At 48.9% G+C, this 26,596-nt stretch overlaps 1 protein-coding gene across 1 annotated transcript; it reads right to left on the bottom strand.

The window, feature by feature from the left end:
* Positions 1-712: 712 nt before the first annotated feature.
* LOC146346517 (protein-glutamine gamma-glutamyltransferase E-like) lies at positions 713-25,108 on the bottom strand. The gene is made up of 12 exons (XM_084847942.1): positions 24,947-25,108; positions 24,462-24,698; positions 23,060-23,178; positions 21,814-21,942; positions 21,121-21,298; positions 19,485-19,620; positions 18,228-18,331; positions 12,209-12,454; positions 4,526-4,801; positions 2,815-2,972; positions 2,376-2,509; positions 713-1,580 (listed from the first exon to the last, which is right to left on the bottom strand). The coding sequence occupies exons 1-12, from the start codon at positions 25,044-25,046 to the stop codon at positions 1,433-1,435; spliced, it is 1,965 nt and encodes a 654-aa protein (XP_084704068.1). The 5' UTR covers positions 25,047-25,108; the 3' UTR covers positions 713-1,432.
* Between the last annotated feature and the right edge of the window lie 1,488 nt (positions 25,109-26,596).

Below are 26,596 nucleotides of genomic sequence, written 5' to 3' on the forward strand. Positions count from 1 at the left end.
TGTTTTTCCCTGTTGCGGATGAAGCACTGCAACAGGGAAAATGGGTGAGTGTGAATTATCACGTTTTAATGCGAGAGTGTTTAACCCGACGGGACACCGGATTCACTGCGATGGTGGGCACAATGTAGATCGGCCCAGGGTGAAAATTAACTGAATAATTTTATTTCAGGTGATGTGGTTGAGAAATTAATCGGCTGGCTTTGCCTACTGTAAAATGGAAACAAATCCTAGTACATATTTGTGAATGTGTGTATATAGATATAAATCAGCACATGCAGGTTTGTGTCCTGTGTGACTGAGCTCCGGATCCTTTAAGTGCTTTGCAGTACCTCTGCTGCCCAGAATCTTCTGGTTGTCAACTGCTGGAGACAAGATGCTGATGAAGATGGACAGATTCAGCAAGGGCCACTCTTCCGTCCTGAATGCTCCATCGAGTTACAGGGAGTTGTCAAATGAATACAACCTTCACAAAAAGATGAGTCCACACAACTGGAATACAGGAAGAAAGCGTGTTTTGAAACGATGCCACTCAGACACAATTGCTCATGGGCTGTGGATAACTTTCAATTTGTGACTGCATTTAGGATGCAGCTGAAACTGTCTGAATGTCAATTTCACCGCACAGTGAGTCCTATTAATCTCACCATGCAAAGGAATCACTCGGTTTGTGGACAGCTGCTTGTTTTAAGGAAGTGAATGGTTGAGACTCTTATAGAATGAATTAAGGAAGCTTTATTAAACAGAAATAGACCTCACACCAAAGTAAAATGAAAGAAAAATTAATGACAGTATTACAAACTTCTCCAAGCTTGGTCAGTTGTACCTGCCAGGGGTGGTGACCTCTTTTCTCTGGACTTCCAGGTGGCAAAGCTGAAACCTCCCAGTCGTAACCATATATTTGATGAATAATCCCTCAACATGGATTCAGTCCCAGTTTGGTCATGGTGTGTGTTGTTTGACCATTTGATTGGTTGTTGTACACAGATAGCTCATCTTTCTCCCAGTGGTGATCACCTTCAACCCACATCAGGTGTTTACCCGTGTTCCAGAGAAGACCGGTCTTTCCATCGAAACTTCCTGATCTCTACCTGTGTTATTTCTGCCTATTCAGCCCTAACTGCAAAAACTGGCACTTTCCTGTTCTTGTACCTTGCGAGGTAAATTTGCTGAGGATTTCTAAGCTCCACTGCACTTAAGCTAAGCGATCTAATTGACCTAACTTTCCTCTGGCTAAGCTATTCTATGGGACCCTGGGTAGGCCAATATGATCTATGCGTGTGAATGTATGTGATTATATATTATCAACAAGAATAACTAGATGAAAATATATGCCGGTGTGGTCCTCCCACAGCTGCATATTCATCACCATTTGGCCGCAGCAGCTGTGGACTGGCTCTATCCGTCCGGGGAGATGTCGCCTGGATGACCACAATCAGTTGCCCACCTCAATGGTCTCAAAGGCTTTGATGTTATGAAATTTGTCACAGGAGAAATGGATGATCAGATGTTTGGTCCCGCTCCTGCTGGGAGTGATCCCAAGGTGGACTCGGGAGGTCTCCTTGGCCTTCAGTGGTGGCATTCTGTGGAGGAGAGCAACAGGGGCTGGTCAGCCAAGATCTGGGACAAAGCTTTATGCATGGCAAGCACTCAGGAGGCCTTGTGGATGGGGAGGGGCTTGGCTTGCCTGCCCCTCACTGCCCGGAGAAGGCCAGTGGCAAGCTCCAGCAAGAGCACCCAGGCCAATAAGCTCATCTCTACACACTACGAGTGGTAAGACCCCATCCTATTTCTGCTGGGGTGTTGGGTTATAATAATACAGAGGGCATAGATTGAAGGAGGCAGTGACCTGGTTTGCAGGACTGCATATGGGTATTAAGCCACAGTGGCTTATTTCCCCTCCCTGCACATCCTGAGGGCATTGGCATAATTTCCCCCAGCAGCGTGGCTTGTCATATCATGTGAACCTGGTCAGGGTGGCCTCTTCATGGGTAACAAGCCACCCAGAACCCATGGCTTGTTGTAAGGTTAGTACAGATCAAATAGGCCTGATGATATAAATTTTGATAATAAATGAATACAAATCACATGTATTGTGAGGACAAGGGGAAGCTGGGCTGATCTCATAGGAGGCCCGGGTCCAGTGATGGATGCATGTTTCCATGCATGTGAATGTATGTGATTATATATGATCAACAAGGGTAACTAGATGCCCCCAGAAACCCCCTGCAGTTTCTTCCACTGCAGTGCAGAGTTTGCTTGCTTTGGAAATGCAGTTGAGCCATCAGCAAGCCCAGTGACAATGGCGGAGTTGCGTAGCCCTTCCCCTCCCTGCCCACGGCATGTTGCCCGCCTGCCCCGGGACGCTTGATACTTGCCTTATCTTGAGTTGGTCTGCCATCAAGTCACTGCCTTCCACCCGCAGCACGCGGTCCTTCAGCTCCTCCTCCAGGGGGTTGGTGAACGTCACCTCCACTTGCGCCTCCTGGCCCACTTTCGCTTCCCCCAGGACCTGCCCAGGACAAAGCCTCGGTTGAGGGAGGGCAGCAAGGAGGGGCCAAGCCTGGGAGGGCCAAGCAGACGCAGCTCACCCCTCCCTCTTCACCCAAGCAATTCCTCCCTGGCAAATGCTTCTCTCTTTTTTTTGTCTCTCTCTGACTGTCTGCACTCAGAGTTTCAATCTGAGGTTGCTGGATTGCAGCGATTCTCAGGGTCTTTTCATGCCAGGCACGGAAAATGGCATCTGGGCCTCCCTGGCCCTCGATGGACAAAAGGGAGCTGTGCAAGGCAGGAGAGCAGCTAAGCAGGGATATTTACCTTCATGGTGACAGTGGGGTTGTCTAGGATGACGACTCTTTGCACCAGGGTATGGCTCCCATCTTCTGTTTGGCATAAGGCAGTAGCTTGAATCATATTGCCTGGTGTCAGGAGCTGCTGGTACTCAGCATAGGGGATCTTGACAGGAAACGCTTTCTCTGAAAGAGCAGCGATGGAGGAGAGGTTGCCCCACGAGGCGTCTCCACGCAAGCCTGGCCAAGCTCTGAGTGGGTTGCTCCTTGTACGAGAGCAGGGGATACACCCATGGCCCGTGTGCTACACCGGGCTCTTGGATGCTCTTCTGGTGCACCCTGTGGAGCCATGGGGATCCTGGCCAGAAAGAGTTCCTCTTCTTGGCGGTAACATCACGGCTGGCAAGTCAATCCCTTCCCTTATCACAGATCTCTCTTGAGAGCTCATGGATGAGGGAATGGTTTTCTGGTCTAGTACCAACTCAGGGAGCCCCAGCCTGGCAGCACTCGTGCAAACGAGGGACGTCCTTGCCTTCTCCCTTACCTCTCAGGAGACAACTGCTTCCTTCGATAGCACTGAAGAGGTGTATGTCGGGGAGGGGGGGCTCAGTGTGTGCGTGTTTCTGTGTGCATGCATGTGTGTGTGTGGGATGCACATGACAGTGTGTGTGTGCGGGCATATGAGTGTGAGTGTAAGAGTGAATGTGCTTGTGTGAATGACCATGTGAATGTGTGTTTTGGTATGTGCCTGTGCATACTCACCTGCGCCTGTGTGTGTGGTCCCTGGCAGCCTAGTAGGGGCCTTCAGGGGAGAAAAGATGGTGCACCCTTGTGGTAAGGAAGGCAATGTGACCTCTTTCCTGCTGCTATTTCTGGTTATTTGGCTGCCTTTATGCTAAAGAGGACCCCTGCAGTCCTCCCATTATGGAGCCTTTCCGAGGTTATCACGGGCTTCCAGACAGCGACCATGTGACTGCTGAGACGGGAAGCTTTTAATTTTCAAGACTCCATAGACAAAACATGTCACAGGTGAATGTGGGTCCTGTGGCTGTGATGGAAAATGACCAAAATGTGCCCAGGCAGGATCATGTCCTGTTGGGGCCCCCCTTTCACAGTAGATCTCCTGCAACCCTTTGCCAGTCTTGGGTGGAGGGGACAGGAGGAGCCAAGAGTTCTGTTTCCCTTCCCTCTGCATCCCCTGATCCCTTCCATCTCTCCGTATGTTTCTTGCATGGGATGGGGCAAGTGGACGTGGAGGGCAGGCATTTACCGAGCCCAGCCCACACCAGGGAGCTGGCAGCATTCCATGATCCGAGAAGGCTGGGAGTCCCCGTCACTGCCCTCTGGCTAGCAGAGGTGCAAGACCAAGGCCAGCGGAGAGGCGCCAACCACTCTGGGGCCACCTGACTGTGGCTGCTCGAGGAAGCCCCGAGGAGACAGGAAGCAGCTGCTTGGCTGCAGCTGAGCAGGCCTGGAAGGGGGATGGCCTGCCCTCCCCCTGCTGAGAGGGTCGTGATACAGAGCACGCCATCCGTGGACCTGGCGATTTAGGAGGTACAGCAGGAAAATCTGGTCCATGTTCCGAGGCCCTTAGTCTGCAATTCGGTGTGGGGTGGTAGTGTTGGAGGAGGAGGGAGGCACATGCAGGGCCATTGCAGGTGAAGGACTTGCTGCTTCAGTTCAGAGGTTCACATGTGGTGGGGAGGGAGGGGGGCTTAGTTTAAGTATAAAATGATTACCTTCGTTGGGGCGAAGAGTCACTTGGAGGGAGTTTTTCCAGACCTCATTGATTGGCTTCCCGTTGTAGACGATGGACCAAGCGGTCATATTAGCTATGATGCTCTTGGATTCGGAAGCAAGGTTTCTCAGCATCAAGACTAAGTTGACATCCTTGCCAACTTCTGGGAGGCTCCTCACCTTGAACTTCCCTGTGACTTTGGGCTTTTCAGCTTCTGTTTTCTTCTGATTCAGCTTGGCACGAGCCTTTTCAAACACCGCCCTTTCCTCCGCAGAGCCTGAAAGAGACAGAGCAGGGTGGCAAAGTCCAGAGGGCCATTGACCCAAATGTGCAGGCCCCTTTGTAGCCACTGGGGTCAGTGGCTGCCTCTCTCTCTCTCTCTCTCTCTCTGTGGTTTTCCCTAACGAGCAGAAACTGTGGATTCTTTGGGCTTAATTGCTTGGCTATCTTAGCAGTGCAAGTTCTGGCTTAAAGGAAATCTGGGCCACTGAGGGCTGGCAGGCATATCTGCTAACTTCTCAGGCCTGGCTTGGATGTGAGGCACGAATTCCAGTCCTTTGCTCCTGCTGTGCCTGCAGATGCCATGCTGCCTTCACTGCCCCAGCCAAGCTACTGGGACAAACTACTTGGCGTGGAGCCTGAAAACTGACACCAACTCTGAGAATTAGGGTTGTATGAGAATTTTGGTTTTGCTTGCAAAACACATGAGCAAAACCCACTGAAAACCCCAAATGTGAGCACAAGCATGTGTCTGCCAAAAATGTTCCCAAGTCATCAAACACGCATCGTGTTTGTCTCGCTTCTCATACCAAGTTTGATGACCGCAAAGTTCCTAATTTGCACAAATTCCCCCAGTATACCAAATCAGCCCTGCTTCAGCCTATGGAGGAAATCCACACAGATTTTGGGAGATTTGAGCAAATATCCCATTCAGTCACTGCTCAGTCTGCACAGATCTCTCATTGATGCAAAGCCAGCAGCGATTGCAAATGTGAACGGGAATTGGTCATGAGATGACTGTGTGACAAAGTTCAGAGAAACCTAGCAATCATGACGATTGCTCGCTTGCCCATCCCTATAAGTGCCCATACTAGATATTCAAAATTTGAAAAACATATTTTGTGATTTGCCCCACCCATGTGCTTCAGGTCCCTTTTGGTAGATTTATGTAACAGAGCTATGGAAGGCCAACCTTGATCAAGAAGAAGTCTGGTCTTCATCTTTCATAAGCTGAAAAGCATTCACTGTTTTCCTGCTTGAGTTTTAAATAAATCTATCAAATATATTGAACTTTCAAATACCCTTGTGTTACCTCTGGTTACACTCTCTTGCAAAGTAAGAACCTCATTTTAAGCCTCCATCTCCTCCATGATCATCAACACAAAACGTTTCTATTAACAGCACAAGTCTACATATGTTCACTCAAAGGTATGCACTACTGGGTTCAATAGTGTTTACTCTTGGGTAAGTTGCAGAAGATTTCAGCCTTAAACCACAATGTTATGGAAGTCAACTTAGAAAAAAGTCCCATTTTGTTCAATAAGTCTTACTGTGGGGTAGGTGTATATAGAATTGCAGCCTAAGGGCACAGTCTTATGGGGCTGCTGCCGTTTAGGTGGAAGCTGCCAAGCTTCTGAGAATCCTATGCCCTGTTGCGCTGTTGCCAAGAGTGTCAGAGGAGCATGGAGGTGACTCTGCTTCCTGTTCTACTTCCTCCTCCTCAACCTCCCCTTCCCAGCTAGACAGACCTCTGAGCTGATTTTCTGGCATGGGCCTGGATGAGTGATGGAGAGGCCATAGGATTCTGTGGGTCCTGGCCTTTCTCCTCCCTTCCCACCCACCAGAACACCCACTTCTCAATGTCTACAAGGTTGTCGGAAAACAGCAGGCATGTTTTTTTCCACAACAGCTGCAAGGAGGTTGGGGGAAGGATTCTGATGTCCGATTCCCCCTCTTGAGGTTGTAAAAGTGTCTTTGGGCTTGCGAGGGGGAGTCCTATGTTCTCCCCGGAAGGGTATAGGACTGCTCTGTAATTTTTTTCTCTAAACCACTTTCCTTCTGTTACATAAGGGAATGCAGAGAACACAAAAGGGAAATAAACTTGGGCTGAAATGCTAAACACATCTAGAGTGTAATCTTATGACTTGTGTCCTGAAAGCTCATAAGCCTCCAAACTTGGAGGGCTATGAGCATCCAGTACGGAGCAGGAGGAGTGGCAGAGTGACAGTTGCCTCCACCGCTCCTCCCACTCTGCATTTTTGCTAGATGGAATCTTTTGCCTCTCTAGCTGGGGCACTTTGGAGGGGGGTGGGGAGGAGGCTGGGGAGGCCTTGGGATAGCTCGTATCCTGGCCTCTCCAATCCTGTTCCTCGCCACCCACTGGAACGCCCCTTTACCCCCTCTCCGAAGTCAAGTCCGTGACTTCAGAGAGGCAGCTGTGTGATTCTTTCTGCACTGGCTGCAAGGGGAGGGCAGGGGACGGAGTGCAGATTCTCAGATCTGAAGTTGGAGCACTGTCTCCATCCTTGGATCCAGGAATTTGAAATATCCTATGACCTTCAGATGCTGTCTTGGGGCCATAGGGGCCATTGCTCCCCCTGAAGACACTTCTTACTCAGCAGTCTATTTCTCTAGTCTTCCTTTGAAGTTTCTTTGCTGCACAATTACCATTTTAAGGCCAGTGATAGGAGGCCCTGATAAATTTCCACTAGGGTATTAATAACTGTCATCCTGCCTTGACCAGTCCAAGCAACAGGTTCACTTTTTGGACTTGACTGCACACTTTCATAATGAACATATAAACTCCACCTTATATTGGAAACCTATTAACTAATACATTACTTAGATGCTTCCAATACATTTCTTAGAGCTTCCAATTTTCACCCATAACATACCATGACTCATTTTCTACAGCCATATCTGTGTCATCAATTATTTATGTTATACGTGGGATCCCTATACTTATACCCAGCAAATATTTCCAAAAATTTAATGCTTTGTTTCATAAATTTGGGGGGGGGGTCCTCTCCACCAAGAATATCTTTGAAAAGGATGCAACTTCCAATTAATAAAGGCAGGTTCAGTTTTCCGGATCTAGCTATGTACCATTGGGGCATGGTACCTATTTACTGACTTGTACTGAATTTTGGTCTTTTCCACTTAGATTAGATTTTCCACCTTGGTCAGTGTTGGAATTGTCTTGTTTGGAGCCTCTCTTTAGATAGATGGCATGAGGTTCTCAGCATATTAAGGAAGACAGAGCTCCTCCCACAATTTTGGCAGATAGAGAACTCTGGTGTATAATTTCACGTCAGTTACAGTTTGACCCATTTTCCCATGCCAAATTGACTTTATGGGGAAATCCAGATTTAATAATTGGACAGAAAGAAAGAAAATGTTTTTATGGTGGACCTGGACAGATAAAATAATCTTTACCCTGGATCAATTAGTGGGGGTTGATGATGAGTTCTTGTTATTCTCAATGTTGCGAGATCAATTTGATCTGCCGGCTTCAGCTGAATGGCAGTACTTGCAATTGAAACATTTGTTGCTATCTAGAGTTGGTCCTGCTGCTTTTACTGCTTCAGAGTCTCCTTCACTACTGGAAATACTCACTGAAGCTGATCAGATATATTGACCTATGATTCATGTTTATAAATATTTATTATCAATGAATAAATATGATACAAGGGGTTTACAGCAGGAATGGAAAAGGGAATTGGAACACCCTATTTTGTTTAATCAATTGACTACCTTTTTGGCGTCTGTATTGGATATCCCAACAGATCTTTGGTTACACCTTATTCAGCAAAAACATTTATTTGGGGTCTATTGGACACCACAACATCTTTTTAATAAAGGTTTGTCAAATTTGTGTAATTGTTGGAGGTGTAATGCAGTCTATGCTTCTCTTATTCATATGTTTTGGAAATGCCCAATGGTTGCCTCCTTTTGGGAGGAAGTTATTATGCGGATAAATTTTGTATTGGAAAGCTCTTTAATATTTACTGATGTAAATGTTCTTTTAAATTACTTAACTGCTTCTTGGAATGTAACACATGGTCAGCGTAAATGGATTTTTTGTGACCTTTTGGTTGCTAAAAGACTGATACTACGATACCGGAAGGATAAAAGCTCACTGCCCATAATGTAATGGACTGAAGACTTAACAATGCTAGCAACATTTGAAAGAGTGGTATATAGGCGTAACTTGCAAATGGACTTGTATGTGGATATTTGGTCTGCTTTTACGGAAGTTTATGTGTAATCTATATTCCCCCCTTTCCCCCCTCTCTTTAGAATATTGTAATAATTTGAAACTGAGGGTTTTAGAATGTTGTTAAAAAAAATTTGTTTTGTTTTGTTATGTTGTTTCTTTTTCTTTGTTTTGTTTGTCGAAATCCACAATACAAAAATTGAAAAAAAATGATACAGCCATTGCTGTTTAAATTCATCGGACAGAGACTGAAAACTTAATGCTCTAAGTCGGGCATTCTTCAGACTACAATACCAGTGAATGAAGTTAGAAAAGAAGACTGGCAATGGCAATGCAAGATCAATACTACAAGACAGATGACACAGAAAAGAAAACAACACAACACACGTTGTCACTTACAGTTCCTAGCTAAAAGCACTCAAACCCCTTGCTGTTCCACAAGGGTAGATCAAAAAGAAAGGGGTGTGTTCAAAAATAAACCAAGAACTCCCTCCTTAAGATGAGTGGCCACTCTGAACTTATCAGTCTGTCCAAAATGTCAATCATAGCTATGATTTTACTCATTGGCTGAACACACTGAAAGGTGGTGGCAGGCTTATTTCTTACAAAACAACTGGTCAGAAGATTTTGTCTCAGATGTTAAGAACATAAGAACATAAGAAGAGCTGTGCTGGATCAGACCAAAGTTCCATCTAGTCCAGCAGTCTGTTCACACAGTGGCCAGCCAGCTGTCCACAGGAAACCCACAAGCAGGACATGAGTGCAACAGCAGCCTCCCACCCATGTTCCCCAGCAACTGCCTCTGATACTGGAGGCAGCACATAGCCATCAAGACTAGTAGGCATTGATAGCCTTTTCCTCCAGGAATTTGTTGAACCCCCTTTTAAAGCCATCCAAATTGGTGGCCATCACTACATCCTGTGGTAGCTTATTCCATAGTTTAGCTACGTGCTGTGTGAAGAGGCCCTTCTTTTTATCTGTCCTGAATCTCCCACCCATCAGCTTCAGGGGATTACCCCTTTGGGTTCTAGTGTTTTGAGAGAGGGAGAAAAATTCTCCACACCATGCATAATTTTGTACACCTCTATCATGTCTCCTGTTACCCTCCTTTTTCCCAGGCTAAATAATCCCAGCTGTTGTAACCTTCTCTCATAGGGGAGATGCTCCAGCTCCTTGATCATTTTAATGGCCCTTTTCGGCACTTTTCCCAGCTCTTTTAGGTGTGGTGACCAGAAGTGGACACAGTATTCCAAGTGAGGCTGCACCATAGATTTGTATAGGGGCAGTATGATATTGGCAGTTTTATTCTCAATTCCTTTTCTAACTATGCCTAACATGGAGTTTTCCTTTTTTACAGGGGTCGCACAGTGGGTTGATGTTTTCATCGAGCTGTCCACCCCCCCCACCCCCCCAGATCTCTTCCTTGGTCAGTCACCACTGGCTCAGATCCCATCAGGTTATACTTGAAGTCTGGGTTCCCCCCCCCCATCCTGCATCACTTTACATTTGCGTATGTATGTATGTATGTATGTATGTATCTACAATATTTATATACTGCTCTACTTCAAAGATTTTGGAGCAGTGAAACACAAGATAAAACAATAAAACACCATATTAAAATAATTAAAACATTTTAAAAGAAACAGATTCTGGACTTAATAAAGCTCGACTGGTCACTCAAGGAAGCCCTCTCGAAATAATGTCTTCAGGAGGTTCTGAAAGTGACGCAATGGTGGTGTCTGTCTGACCTCCAAAGGCAGGGAGTTCCACAGGAAGGGGGCCACCACACTGAAGGCTCTCTTCCTGATGGACTCCAATCAGGCCATACGTCCATGTGGAACCACCAAGAACGTGTCCTCTGATGATCTCAGTGACCAGGCAGGTTGGTAAGGGAGAAGGTGCTCTCTCAAGTATCCTGGTCCCAAGTTGTTTAGGGCTTTGTACACTAGTACCCAAACCCTAAACGTGGCCCAGTAGCAAATAGGCAGCCAGTGCAGTTCCCTCAGCAAAGGAGTTATATGCTGAAAAGGGGCAGCTCCTGACAACAGCTGAGATGCTGCGTTCTGCACTAGCTCCAGCTTCCGGAGCAGCCTCAAGGGCAGCCCCACATAGAGTGCATTTCAGTAATCCAGTCTTGAGGTTACTAATGCCTGTACCACTGTGGCCAAGCTATCCCTGTTCAGGAGAGGCTGTAGCTGGTGAAACAGCTGAAGCTGGTAAAAGGCACTCCGAGCCTCCAGCAACAGTGATGGATCTAGGAGTAACCCCAGACTATGAACTTGATCTTTCAGAGGGATGCAACCCCATCCAGAACAGGCAATGAGCCTATCTCCTGGACCTAAGAACCACTCACCCACAGGGCTTCCATCTTGCCAGGATTCAGCTTCAGTTTATTGTCCCTCATCCAGCCCATTGCTTAAACTGAACCGTATTTGCCATTTCGGTGCCCATTCTCCCAGTTTGGAGAGATCCTTTTGGAGCTAATTGCAATCCTTTTTTGTTTTAACCACCCTAAGTAATTTGGTGTCATCGGCAAACTTGGCCACTTCACTGCTCACTCCTAATTCCAGATCATTTATGAACAGGTTGAAAAGCATTGGTCCCAATAAAGATCCCTGTGGGACCCCACTATTTCTTTCCCTCCATTGGGAGAATTTAGCATTTATTCCTACTCTCTACTTCCTGTTATTTAACCAGTTACTGATCTGTAAGAGAACCTCTCCTCTTATTCCATGACTGCTAAATTGGCTTAGTAGTCTTTGGTGAGGGACTTTGTTCAATTGGACTTCCAAAAGACTTTTGACAATGTCTACCAGATCACCCGTGTCTACATGTCTATTGACACTCTCAAAGAACTCTAAAAGGTTAGTGAGACAGGACTTAACTCTGCAGAAGCCGTGCTGATTCTTTTTCAGCAGGGCTTGTCATTCTATATGCTTACTATTTTTATCTTTAATAATGCTTTCAACTTTTACCCGGAACAGACGTTAAGCTAACCGGCCTGTAAAGTGCCTCCCTAGCTGATTTCTTGTTTCTGACATATTTAAATAATTATTTATTGTTGTCCCTGATATCAAACTGCTTTTTTGCATCTCTTATTGTCTGTTACATTGCCCTTGTGCAAGCTTGTGCGCCCTTTTCTTTTCCTCACTTGCGTTTTTGGGCTCTACAAGGACTAGATACTTGCTTCTTTTTTATTTGATAGCTAGAAAACTGGGCTAGCGAGTGTGTTCCCTGAGATGGTGGGCCAGTGGCTGCAGCTCCCTTATCAGGCCATAAAGGGGTGGGGCAAGTAAAGTCACACAAGATTCAGCATCATTGCAAAGCACTGTTACCCCATCAAATGTGGCCCTTTACTTTAAACTCTGTCTTGGCAATGGTCTAGCCATTGTTTTGTTGGGATGTAATATGATGGGCAGACATCTCCACCTATTTAAAGAGAAAGCTCACTTGATTCTCTTGCCTTACCTTCTGCATATTTATAACTGTCAGTGATATCCTGGCGGGCATTGCTGCCCACGGCCTTTGTGCTGATGAATTGGCCGACGCTCCTGGTGTCAGAGAACATCCGTTCTTTCTTTCTTGTGTCTTTGTTATATCTCCAATAGACAATGTCAGCATTGACCTCCGCAAAGATGAATGGGGTATCATAGTTCAGGTCCACATCTCCCTCTTTGATGGCTGTGAGTGAAGCTGGACCACACTGGAATATCCCTAGAAGGAGTAGAAGAAAAGGAAAGAGGCCCACAGTGCAGTGGGTTGGGGAAAATAAAAGGTCATGTATGTTGCATGCGGGAAGGATCAGACAGTGTCATGGGAATGGATCAAGTTTGCTTTAAAAAGGACTAGACACACTTGCTAATGATCAGGTTCTGTCCAGAGTGATAGACAGAACTCTGTACTAGGGATGTCAGAGAATTTTGCCATGAATCTCGGGGAGGACGAATGCCAGCGCATTCGGCCCCCCGAAATTGGTGGTGAAATGGTCTGCCCCCCCGCCCCCCCCCCGGGACGGGACTTACTTTGGGCGAATCCTCTTGGCGGCGGCGGTTCGGCGCGGTTCGGCGGTGGCTGCGGCAGCGGCCGGTCTTCCGACCGGCTGCCACCACCGCCATTTCCAGTAAAACAACAACAACAACAAAACGTGATAGGCTACATAAAGATTTACGTAGCCTATCATGGCTAGATTTTAAAAAAATACCATGATAGGCTACGTAAATGTTTACGTAGCCTATCACGGTTGAGTAAAAAAAACAAAACAAAACCGCGCGTACGCAAAGACGCTACGCTATTTGCGTTCCCCTTATTTTCGCCATAGTCTACGTAAATGTTTACGTAGACTAAGACGTGCCAAAATAAGGAACGTAAATGGCGGCGCCCATGGGCGCTGCCATTTGCGTACACACTTTTTTTTGTTTTTTGTTTACTCAGCCGTGATAGGCTACGTAAACATTTACATAGCCTATCACGGCTGACTGCAGGGACGCAAACGGCGGCGGCTACAGCCGCTGCCATTTGCGGCCCGGCTGGCCAGGATTCGGGGGTGGAGGGACGGAGCACCTCCCCTCTCGGCCAGAATTTCGAGGGGGAGGGATGGAGTGCCTCCTCCCGGCCAGAATTTCGGGGGGAGGGACGGAGCGCCTCCCCCCCACCGCGAACCATATTTCGTCACAGGTAAGTGACTTTTGTACATCCGTACTCTCCACTAACATGGGCTCTGTCTGAAAAACACTTCTGGGTTTTCCGAAGAACAGGAATAGAGTTTACTTGACTCATTTATGAATCAAGCCAGTATAACAACGCAGCGTTTTCCTTGTGGCGGGGAGTGCCATAATTCAGCTTTCCTCAAATGAAGTACAGACGTTGACTCTTGCGGTACCATGGCAGCATTTCCAGCAGAGAGTGTGTGTTTAAACATTACTGTGTAGTTTAAACACACACTTGTTTAGGTTCTGCCTGAAAAGTTGCACTTCTGTAGTTTTTGAAAGAAAAAGGAATGGCGTTTACTTTCTATCTGGTGTTTATTTTCAAGAAACGGAGGACAGGGGCAGTTTGGTTAGGCCCTTATAACATAACATTGTATTCTCCTTTACTGGTTTGATGTATGTTTCTGTATAGCACAATAACCGTGTGTTGTTTCTTACTGTTTAATATATATATATATATATATTTAACTACATAGATAACAAAGATATTATTAGATTTTGTTCTATTTCTATTTATCATCACCTGTAAGCCCAGCCCAGTTGTTCTGCTGCAGTTTCAGATTTCTTCTGACATCTGAGACAGAGTAGACAGGTTGCAACTACCTACTCTTCACATTCTCTCCTGTCTCCCTAGTAACCAGCCACATTCACTCACTCCATTCGTTTCCCCTTCACATCACATCCTGCGATTTTGGCTATGTAAACACCATAGGCCAGGGGTCCTCAACATGGCACCCACAGGTGCCTGGTACCCGTGACGGGATCCCCAATGTGGTGCCCGTGGGCACTTTTTAATTTTTAAAATTATTTTCCCCTGTTTTTGTTAATATACATGCATGGATTTGTATACATATGACATGCAGCAATTAATACATATGACATGCAGAAAGCCTTTTTGCTCCCAAAAGCAACAAAAAGGCTTTCTTCAGGTACATGCATAGTAAAAGACAGAGGAAAGAAATGGTGATTCAATGAGTCAATGAGGATGGCAAAATGATAAGAGATGACAAAGAAAAGGCAGAAGCGCTCAATTCCTACTTTAGCTCAGTCTTCTCCCAAAAGAGGTTCTATGACCCCCTGGCAAAGGAGAAGTACAGGCTGAAGGGGCAGGATTGCAGCTTGAGATCGACAGGCATATGGTCAAGGAACACCTAATTCCTTTGAATGAGTTCAAATCTCCAGGGCCAGATGAACTGCATCCTAGAATAATAAAGGAACTGGCAGAAGAGCTCTCAGAACCACTGTCTATTATCTGTGAGAAAACATGGAGGACGGGTATTCAGCAAAGCTTTCAACAAACTGCCCCAGGATATCCTGATTAGTAAATTAGCTTGAAGTGGGCTAGATGAAAGAATGATCAGGTGGATCCACAGTTGGCTACAGAATCGGACTCAAAGGGTGCTTATGAAGGGGATCTGTCAAACTGAGGAGAGGTAACAAGTGGGGTACCGCAGGGCTCAGTCCTGGGCCCAGAGCTCTTCAACATTTTTATTAATGACTTGGAGGAGGAGGTGCAGGGAATGCTGATCAAATTTGCAGAGGACACAAAATTGGGTGGGATAGCTAATACCCTGGAAGACAGAAACAAAATTCAAAGTCATCTTGATAGACTGGAGCACTGGGCAGAAAACAAAAGAATGACATTTAATAGGGATAAATGCCAAGTTTTGCACCTTGGAAAAATAAACCAAATGCACAGTTGCAAGATGGGGGATATGTGGCTCAACAATCCCACAAGCGAGAAGGATCTTGGAACTCTTGTAGATCACAAGCTGAATATGAGCCAAGACTGTGATATGGCTGCAAACAAGGCAAATGCTCTTTTGGGCTGCATTAATGGAAGCATAGCTTCCAAATCCTGGCAAGTACTAGTTCCCCTCTACTCAGCACTGGTTAGGCCTCATCTGGAGTATTGTGTCCAGTTCTGGGCGCCACACTTTAAGAAGGATGCAGACAAACTGGAGAGGGTTCAGAGGAGGGCATCAAAGATGATCAGGGGACTGGAAACAAACCCTATGAGGAGAGACTGAAAGAACAGGGTATGTTTAGCCTTGAGAAGCGAAGACTGAGGGGAGAGAGGATAGCACTCTTCAAGTACTTGAAAGGTTGTCACAGAGAAGAAGGCCAGGATCTCTTCTCGATCATGCCAGAGTGCAGGACACAAAATAATGGGCTCAAGTTCCAGGAAGCCAGATTCTGGCTGAACTTCAGGAAAAACTTCCTGCAGCAATACTGTAATGGAACCAATTCCCTAGGGAGGTGGTGGGCTCTCCCACACTGGAGGCATTCAAGAGGAGGCTGGACAGCCATCTGTCAGGGATGCTCTGACTTGGATTCCTGCATTGAGCAGGGGGTTGGACTTGATGGTCTTGTAGGCCCCTTCCAACCCTACTATTAGGGGTCTACAAAACCCCGCTTACCTTGCTCTGCCGGATTCCGCAGATGGGGGGAGGTGATCCGTTCCTCCCCAGGAATCCTGCCCGGCTGACTCCGCTCCGCAGCCAGGCTGCGGAGCCGCCAGCTGGGCCAACCAGCAGCGGGGCCTCCAGCCGCTGCCGGGCTGGTGCGGATGCAAATGGCGTCCTGCGCAGGGGATGCCATTTGTGTCCCTATGCCGGCCTGTGATAGGCTACGTAAATATTTACGTAGCCTATCACGAAAAACAACAACAGTGAATGCAAATGGTGGCGGCCACGGTGGCCACCATTTGCGTTCCCTTTCCCCCCCCCCACTGTGATAGGCTATGTAAATATTTGTGTAGCCTATCACGGCAGAAAAAAAAGGGAATGCAAATGGTGGCCGCTGTAGCTGCCGCCATTTGCATTCCCTTAGTTTTGCCGTGATAAGCTACATAAGTATTTACGTAGCCTATCACGGCTATATGGAAGGAGCGAATGGTGGCCGCAGATGCAGCCGCCATTCGCAATGCAGCGCGGAGCAGGTAGCTGCTCCATTCCGGGCCCATTTCGTGGGGGGGGCAGGGGGGCTTCGTTCCACCACGGATTTCGGGTGCATGCCAGTGCATTCGGCCTCACTGAGATCCGTGGCGGAATTCTCCACCATGCCTACCTACTATTCTATGATTCTATGACTCTTAGGGCTTCTTAACATGGAGATTTTATCCTGCTATTGAGAGTGGTTACTCATGGAAGTTTGCGGGCCCTTTAGATGACGTCGTGAACTTCCAGGGCGTCTCCTGCACTAAATGACCTTTATCCCATATTTTAAAAAAATCAGAGATAATGAAGTATCAAATTGCCCCACTTGTGTTCCGCTGGAGTTTCCTCCATGAAAAAGGAAAGCGCTCAATAGGAGGAGCTAGACCACAGCGCCATCTAGCGGCTGTATGATTAAACATATGGAAGACTCAGATAAGGGCGAGAAGGCCCTTATCTGGAAAATAAAAAAGGAAAAGTGGTCTGAAAAGGAAGCACGTGTAAAGGGAGTCCGTTGTGATCCTGCATTTAGAATGGAAGCAGAAAGGCCCGTTTTAAATGCGGGATTTTAGGCTGGTGTAGAGATGCCCTTAGTGAGGTAGGTGTCTGTGTGTGTGTGTGGCTTAACATAGAGAAGGGAAGAGAAAGCAATTTCAGCCTGGGATAATTTGAATGGGAAGAAACAGACTGTTTGAGGGGATTGTGAGAGTGTCTGGAGGAGGGGATTAGAGGAAATGTAGGGGTTGGAAGACAGTGGATGGAGAGGCATAAAGAGCAACAGGGAGCTCCAAAGCTAAGGAGTTTTGGAGTCTGGAACGGGGTGGAAAATTAGGAAAAAAGGAGGAAAAGAGAATAAGTGGAATATGGACTACGTAGAAGGAAAACTGAAGATAATACGAAGATTTACCTCTTTGCATGTGCTAACTTGTGAAGTGTTGGGAAGCTGTGATGTGCTCCTTCTCTGGAAAAGCAGGGGAGACAAAGCAGGAAAAGGTTGTGTGTGTATGTGCGTGTGCGTGCGCGCTCATCTAAGCAGGAAGGATGGAGGAATTCCCTTTCTCTCTTTCTGTAATACATTAATTTAGGTTGTTTTTATCCCTCTTCTCTCAGGATTTAGTAATCAAAATAAAACAAAACAAGTCCTTCCTCCAAGGTTGCTCAAAAGATATTGGAAAATGAATGTTTAGGTGTCAGACATGAAGCGAAGGAAGAAGACAATGGGCTCCTTTTTCCTTCATGATGTGAGGAAAAGGGAAGTTGATGGGTGGCATTTTTGCATATCTCTGGCTATCGCAGGGCCAGGTGAGCAAGACAGCCTGGGGAATTTGGGTGATTGTCTTAAGCAAAGGTGACAAAAGAGTCATGAAGGCATGCCTGCTTGCACAATACTGGGTTTTCAGTACCTCATAGCATTAAAAGACATTTCACTCTTTCGTTTTTCTTTCTATTTGGCTGGCACAAAAAGGTTAGAAATCAGCATAAAATATTTCATGCCAAGGGCCTCCACAGTCTTGTGGCAAGATCTGAAATGTGGGAGTGTTAACAATGAGGAATTAAGGCCATTGGATCACAGTGGCTGGCCAGAACGTTGTATGCAAATAGTCTGAAGCTCCACTTGGGATGCATGTGCAAGGCCTCAATATCCTGTGGAACCTGCTTTTCTGCTCTTCTCCAAGACCAGCCCCCCCAGTCCCCTTCCAGATGCAGGCCCATTGCAAAGCCTGCATCGAGCAGGACATTGGACTAAATCTAGTCATTAGATGACCCCCAAGGTCCCTTCCAACTCTGGCAGTCTGTGACTGAGGCAAAACCCAAACCAACTCCTGCAGCTGTTAACTCTTGTACCTCCACTTCTCTCCTGTGGAGTTGCATCCAGAACTTGCCACCCGCTGTATGTAGAACCAAGGTCGGTTCGTTCAAACCAGCTTTCATTCCACACGTGGAAGTTCCTGCAACCAAGAATACGTACTAGTAGGTTTGCAGTGAAATGAAGACCGATTGTGGCTTCTGCCCACCTGTCAGCACCCAGTTTCTCTTTCACACCTGCTTCCACAGGACGATGCAGAACTGGCTTCCAGGCACATACGTGGCCCCCAAACCTGCATGCTAAGCTGCAATGAAGCCATTTCTTCAGAGGAAAGGCCACACTTTACCCTATCGGAAAAATGTTGTGCCAGAGCAAGACATGAGTTTGCCTCTGTGTGAACATGTGGTGAGGAGCCACGGGGAATTCTGGCTCCTTGGTGCATTTATCTAAGTAAGATAAGTAAGACAAACAGGCTTCTTGGTGGATCTACCCAAATAACGTATGTGTTTGTCACATGTGTACATGTGACAAACCTAAAACAAACAATGAGAGAATGAAGCCACCCCGACTGCAGTTGTCTGCTTGGGCAACGCACTCTCACTGCAGCAGAAGCCCCCCTCCCCCCTTGCAAGTGTCAGATCACCAGTGACCAGGGCAAAGAAGGAAGGTCCCTGTGCAAAAGATGCCTGGAAAGTCCCTCCGGGAAGGAGGGGAGCATCTGTGGCTGCGGATACGCAAGAAAAGCCCACTCTGAATGCGGTGAAGAATGGACAGCTGATGCGGGAGGGGCATAGGGAGGATGGTGGGCAGGAGGCTGAGCGGGAGGGGGCCCTCGTCCTCAAGTCCTACAGGTGGGCTCCCACTGGCATCTGGTGGGCCACTTTGCCAACAGGATGCTGGACCAGATGGACCCTCGGTCTGATCCAGCAGGGCTCTCCTGACATTCTCATGCTCTTATTACACTTACGAGACATTAGCAGATGATCAGGGGTGACTGTCCAGGGCCAAGTGGGAGAAGTGGCAGAGGGGCTGCACATGGGAGTGGGACAGGAAGGAAAGGGAGGCTTCCAGGTGGCATCTGCCTGCCTGGCAAGGGGAAGCTCCTCACAGGCACTGTCCAGAGCAGTGGAGAAGCGCAGCAGCAGAAGGGGAACAGAGATCAACTCCCGCCCAGCGGTGGGAATCTGCAGCTATGGCTGTGGTGCCTCCCTCCCCCTTTCCAGCCCTGCCATTGTGTGCAGAAACCCAGTTGGTTCCAGTGCTTAGCGGAGGAGGAGAGAGTCAGGAGGAGTTACCAGAAGCTGTCCCTGCCCATGCTCAGAGGGTGTCCGGAAGTGTCAAAGTACTGATCCACAGTCAGGTTTCTGTCTGCGTCGTGGGCAGATTCGAAGTTGGTGACGGTGCGAGTGGGAATCCCAAGACATCGTAGCACTACAAGAGAGAGCGAGGATGGGGAAGTGGTGGGACTCGCCATCTTGCAGAGCACATGACACCCTGTCAGGAAGCAGCAGTGGGGAATGAGCCGCCAGCCCCACTTGCCTCTCTGGCCCCTGGCCACTTGGTAGATTTCGCCATTTAAACACTGTCATGACTGCTGAGGCAGGCTTGCACACGTGCTGGCAAGCATGCTGGAAGCATGTGCAGAGACCTAACAGGTTACTCAAAGGGGCCAGTGAAAGGTAGGGAGCCGAGCTGTAGCCCAGCATTTCCGCTCAGGATTTTGTAGTCCCTCTGACAAGCTTTTTCAAGCTGCTCACATCACAGACAAGTGAGATGTCAGGAGCTTTACCTCCACAGAGATGGCTGTCATGCCCCAGTGCATGCCCAGAGCTGGAGGACGGAAAGGAGGACGGGACCCCACCACTGGCCCTGGCATGCGCAGAGGCCAAGAGGAGCCAGCAGAACGCTTTGAGGCCACCCCATGGTCAATGCCCCACAAGTGTGTCTGCAGAATCAGGGGCCTGATGCACCTCACAGACCCCCAGGCCCTTGGAGGCAGGAAGGGTGGCCGGTCTGAGCCCAAGCACAGCCCAGAAGCCCTACCAGGGTGGAGGAGCCATCAGCCAAAGGACCCTCCAGATCCACTGATTCTGCAGGTGGAAGAGGTAAGCTACATAAGCTGCCACCGCTGCCTGGGGGTGGCCGGTGCAGCGCGTCCTTCTGCCCGGCTCGCGGTCGTGTGTGCTGGCTCTTGCCCCGCGGCCGGACATTGCACTTGCCATTTCAGCCGCCTTGCCACAGACCTGCTGCTTGCCTGGGTGGAGAGCTCCCCAGCCTTCCATGAAGGTGGGGGATCCAGCCCATGCAGCTGGAGCAGGACACGGCTAGTTGGTGCCTGGGAAATTTGATGGATAAACCTCCCCTGACTCTGGCTCCTGATCAGAAGCACCTGGATGTGGAGGGAATGGATCTTGCTTGGCACAGCCCCCGCCCTTCCGCCCCCAGCCCACTGCAGGTGGCCCAGCAGGCCCCAGGACCTTCACTGCTCTCCTGTCTCCCCCCTCCCCCCTGACTAGGCAGCTGCACCAGGGGCAGCTCTGTCCGTCCACCGAATCTCTGGGGGTGCCGCTTGTGGCACAGACAGGCCAGGCCGGGAAGCCACTGGAGGAGGCTCTGTGATCCCTCTGTTCACTGGGCACCCTGAACATGCGGGGGGGGGGGATGCATGTGAGAGGCTCACTGTGGCCAGGAAACAGACGTTCCATGGTATGCTTCGTATCCATCCATCCATCCATCCATCATCCATCCTTCTATTCTATGCATCCATTTTTCCCAGGCAAAATGCACGTTGCATGTCCAGCATCTGTGGGCTGGCTGTTAACTAGAGGCCAGAAAGACTCACACTGCCTTGCCTTCTACTGAGGCCCAAACATCTTTTCTCACCCCCGTGTCTGGCAGTGCAGCTTGCTCTACCTTTCCAAGGAGACCTACCTGTAGTCAGGACTCCAGCAAAGACCCAGCATTGCCCATAGCGGACTGGCTGAAATCCAGACTTCTTCCATTTCCGCAGGATTTCCACACTTCCTGTCCAGCTGTTTGGACTTTTCCCATCACGAAAATCTCTGCCCCAGTTCCCCATCAACACCCCTTTATCATCCCTGCTGTTGACCTGGAGAAAAGTCAAGATATGCAAAGCTGATCTGAGGTCATGGGTCATCTTTCCAGGATATTAATGTATTTAAAATATTTATTGACCAGGGAATTGGTGTCTTAAAAAAACCACTTTTCTTTTTAATGTTTGAGCTCCCCTTTCCAGGAAATTCAGTATCATTTGTGTGTGTGTGTGGCGGGGAAGGGGGATGAAATCGACTAGGCCACAAGCAGTTTGCCATCTGTTGTATTCTGCTTTACTGCCTCCTTGACTTGTATCGGCCTTGGAGAATTCGCTGTGATCAGGACCTAGAAAAATGGCTTCTCCTGCCTCTAGTGAGCACCACCCCCACCCCCTGCAGTAGCACACACAGAGTTCATTATACTTATACAGTTCTTGAATGACCATTTCTGGATCAGGACTGGCGCTACAGAGGCTGGAGAGAAGGTGAGAGTCGCTGTTGTCCCTCTGTGTAGGAATGCTTGCCTTTGGCCTTTGAGTGAGAAGAGTGAATCATGCGAGCCGTTCCTTACCATGGCGCTGAGCACCCGTCCAATGTATGTGGGGTCATTTCGGTGGTGCAAGTCAGCAATTGGGTCGTTGTGGTAGCTTAAACTTCTGTCCAGCATGGAAAGGCAGATATTCAGAATGTCACTTTGAAACTGTTGGCAGAGGAAGATATTAGATGAGATTTACACCTCTTCATTTGGCCAGCAGCACCGCCATCGCCACCAAATTCTTGGCACAGAGAGAGCTTTCTCAAAATCCAATCTGGCATAGCCAGGAAGGAGTTCCATCTTTCCCAAGTGAAAAGTCATTTTCTGGGTTTGATGGGTGAGACCTGCTGATTCTTTTTTTCTTTTGCCTATTCTCTCTCTCCCTATACATCCAGCTTTAGCAGAGAATTCCCAAAAGCTTGATGAGACCTAGATTGGGAGGGGTCCTCCCTCCCCCTTCATCAGCCCTCTTCTCTGGCAATTCTCCATGTCCCAGCACTCTGAAATGATCAGGGAATGCAGAGGCTGTTTCCCCCTTCCTGGTCAATGAGTTAAGTGGTATGTTTTTAAACAGCTTATGGGCATCTCTACACCAGCCTAAAGTCCCACATTCAAAACAGGGCTTTCCCCTTCCATTTTAAATGCAGGATCACTTTACAAGCCCTTCCTCTCCCCCCTCGTCTCCCCCTCCTTTCCCCCCTTATCTGAGTCTTCAATATGTTTCACTATACAGCCGCTAGATGGCGCTGCGGTCTAGCTCCTCTTATTGAGCGCTTTCCTTTTTTAACAGGAACTCAAGCAGGACTCCAGCGCTGTAATTTGAGAGCTCAATATCTCCAATCTTTTAAAACATGGAATAAAGGTCATTTAGTGCAGGAGACGCCTTAAAGGTTGATGATGTCATCTAAAGGACCCACAAACCTCAGTGAGAGACCAATCTCAATAGCAGGATAAAAGCTCTGTGTAACGAAGCACTATATTTCTTGGAGTCACATCATCCATCATGGAATACTTTAGAAGCTACTCAGCTTTTTCCTCACCTTCAATCCTGCCTCCCCATAAAAAAACCTTGGGAAATATTAGAAAATGTGGGAAATCAGGGGATGGGAGGAAGGAAGCTGGCACATGAGGGGGGCTCTGTTGAGCCATAATTGGAGGGGGGGTGAGGCTCAGCTTTCAACAGCCTGGGGATTTCTGAATTGGGGTGTGTGTTTGTAAACCCACCAACCCATCACCCAAAGTCTTCTCCATCCTTGTTTGAAACCCTCCGAGTTATATTTACCTGGCCATAATTCCATCCATATCGAAATTTATAGCGGGAGTTTCCTGTGAAGATAACACCAAACTCCGAGAGGACATATTCCTCACGCTCCATGTTATTAGGCAGGAACACATGATCCTCTGAAAGCCAAGTGGGAGGCAAACGCTGTGATAGCACTTTGGCTGGGGGGAGCTACAGGTTTCCTGGGACATCCTGCCCGACATGCCACAAGCCCAGAGATGTCCACCGCCCCTGGCCTTCACACACTCTGTTGCTGCACTGATGTGTGTGTGTGTTTTAAATACATTTCTTTTGAGCAGCAAGAGCTCCCACTGACCAACACGATAAAGAACAAGCGTTTTCTCTTTTTAGGTTTGCAGGAAGGTGAGGGGGACAAGCACAGGTGTGCAGGGGAGGGGGAGCAAAGGGAGGCCTGAGATGAAACGGGTTTCCTCCAGCCTGGTGGCCTCCCCAGCCTGGTGCTCCCCCAGATGTGCTGGACTGCAACTCCCATCTTCCCCTGCAAGCAAGACTAATGGCCATGCGGGGAGTGGCAGTTCCACACCTCTGGAGGGCGCCACATTTGGAAAGGCTGGGTGAGGCCCCGTTTCTAATGGTTCGGACAGACATGCTGCCCCTTTAAAATGGGAATGGGGCCAAATGGCCGGAATGAGGCCTCAGGGCTCCGTGGCAGGTTCGGTGGGGCACCTTGGCAGGCCCACCGACTCCTCCTCTGTTGGGACGGAGGGGCGACCGCAGCCCTTTAGGAAGCTCTCTTCTCCCAGGGGAAACAGCTGGCCTGTCATGTACCCCACTGTTGCATCCTGACTGTCAGCCCGCCCTCAGGCAGCAGCTCTCCAGGGCCTCAGGAAGGAAGAAGCCTTCTTGTAACCATCTGCTGCCCGAGATCCCCCCCCCCGGCGGCTAAGCGGAGATGTGGGGCGCTGACCCTGGGACCCGCTGCATGCAAACCATTATTCTGCCACTGCGCTGTGGGCTCACAGCCCCCCTGCGCTGACGTGAGCCGACACGCCAAGCACCGCTGGCTTCAGAGGAGACACAAATCCCGGTAGTGGCAGCAGCCTCTCTGTGCCGGGGAGACAGCCTGGGTTGCTGTGGGGTCCTCCAAAAGAGCAGAGCCCCTTCCTCTACCTAGCAGGCGTGGCTGGCCTGGGCCCTTGTGCCCCGTCACTGCTGCTGCTCCGGCGTGTTCGCTTCATGCCTTTTTCTCCTGCGCCCCTTCTTGTTTAGAGACGCCCTGCCGCTGAGAGCCCCTGGCCAGGGGCAGCTGGAGCTGCTCCCTCCAGAGCTCTCCCACCTCCACCAGCCCTCCCTGCCGCATGAGTTGGCCTGGCTGGAGGAGACCCCGTTCTCAGCTGTTGGACTGACCGGGCCCATAGGACCACATTCTTCTTTCTGTTACCTTTCAGCCAAGGATTAAAGAGCAACACGAAAGTGCCGAGGGCGGAGGAGGGTGCGCTGGCAGTGGTCTTGACGCCCAGCCGGTAGCGTCCAATGGCGGCATTCGGTGGGCTCGAAATGGAGATGCCCAAGGAGGTACAAGTGACAGAGGTCTGCACTGCGCCCCAGGAGCTGGAGGCTGGTGCGCAGGAGATGCCAAACTCCACCCGTGTCTGTTCCTGCAGAGCACGTGTGGATCCTGGGTAGGAAGAGCAGGAGAAGGAGGAGATGGGTTGCTCTGCACGAGGAGGCTGTGTTCCGAGCAGCCCACACACCGCCAAGACGGCCTCGTGTGTCTGGATGCCCCTGCGCATAGAGCTCAGGGGTCTGCCAGCCACACTATGAGATTTGTGGGGAAGGCAAGGGAAAGGGGGACAATGTGAGGCGTGGTGGAGGGGGACCCATTCCACTTTGGAGGGGGGAAAGGAAGGAAGAGGGCGCGTTTACCTGTTTGTACAGTAAATATTAGTTTTGATGCATGATGCCGTTCTTGAGGGAAGTTCAGAGTAATCTCAAAGCTTTGTCCTCGCCGCACTTCCAGCTCCATGCCAGCGTATCGGTCAGTGTGGTGACTGCTGGCATTCTTCTGCAGATTCCAGTCAATGATGGGCAGAGCTGAACAAGAGCAAGAGGGGGAAATGGAACCACTAGGAACATGGGAAGAGTGCACCGAGGTGCCAGTCCTCTCCAGCAGTCCTCTCCGGGACTGGATCTACTACCTCCCCATCCCATGGTGTGCAGGGTGGCCCAGAAAGCATCAATGAATCCTGCAATGCCCTTTTTCCCATTAACATGAGAACCTGGAACAACTGACATGGTGAGCCAAGTGATGACGGCTTCCCCTTGTGTCCCTCCCAGTAAATAAATGGGGTCTTGCTGACCCTCAGACCCTCCAGGCCTGGGAAGACACTCAAACACTTAATCTCATAATGCATGACTTGTTTTTTTTGGATACTCAACATTTGGGTCTCCCAGCCCCAAATTGGGTATGTCTGATGGGGGGGGGGGCGATGGTGGACACCTCGCCCTAGACAACGAATGCCTCACTCGATGCCTGTTGTAATTGTCTTATTGGCTGCGTGCCCTCCGGTGCTTCCTTCGCAGATTGTAATATATCAATAAACACGGCCCTGTTTTATCCCAAATCTATTTGTGTCATCTCGTCATTTCTCCCCCTACCCCCCCGCAAGTGCCATCTTCCGGCAGCAGTGCCCTTCTGCCTTCTACATAGGGCAAAACAGTCCAGACTCTGTACAAAAGAATGACGGTACCAAGACCCCACTGGTTTTGCTGTGCCAGACTAACATAGTGTCCTCAGGAAACTATGAAATGATGCTTAACCACTCTAATTCGCCACAGCCACCCATCTCCAGTCCTTCCTGGGCACTTGCCGGCAGCTCAGCATTCTGCTGGCTGCTTGTACTCACAAGCCATGGCCGCTCGCTTTGCTGGTCCTTGGGCTGTCAACCCCTCTGGACAGCTGGCTGTGACCGGATGAAATGCTAGAGAGTTTGGGGAACCTCTTATATAGAGCCCGAAGGAGTCTCCTCCTCCTGTCCAAGGTGGGTGAGGCTGTCATGCCACACCAACGTCGCCACAACCTTTTCTGGCTGGCTGCTGTCTTGATGGATCTGCCCTTGCTCAAGAGGAGGGCAAGCAAAAGTGACTTCTGGATGGCTCTTCACTCCACAGAGGCTGATGATGTGGTTCTGGAAAAATGTGCATGCAGGTTGTCACTTCCAGGAAAGGAGGAATTGGACTTGAGTCAGCAACCTACCACTGATAACTTTTTCCTTATTACTTTCCTTATTATTTTCACCAGCAGCAGCCAATGGACAAAATGGCCTTCAGTGGCCCTCATTCAATCCCTTGGCACAGTCATCTAAAAGGGAGATGCAGCAACTTGTTGCAGTTTAAGGAGGCTCTGAATTCATGCAGCCATGAAGCCAGCAGCGTGATCGTGCAACCTAACTGAGGGGCATTTTGTTAAAGGGGAGTTCACTGGTCTGTCTCCCCCAAGTCTTACCGTTTGTCTGACTCGCATGGGATCTCTCACATGAGAGAGCTTCAGCTACTGGGCAATATAGAAATGTAATA

This window comes from Heloderma suspectum, chromosome 4 (genome assembly GCF_057233095.1).
Source record: "Heloderma suspectum isolate Gila_16-S chromosome 4, 16-S_ref, whole genome shotgun sequence".
NCBI lineage: Eukaryota > Metazoa > Chordata > Lepidosauria > Squamata > Helodermatidae > Heloderma > Heloderma suspectum.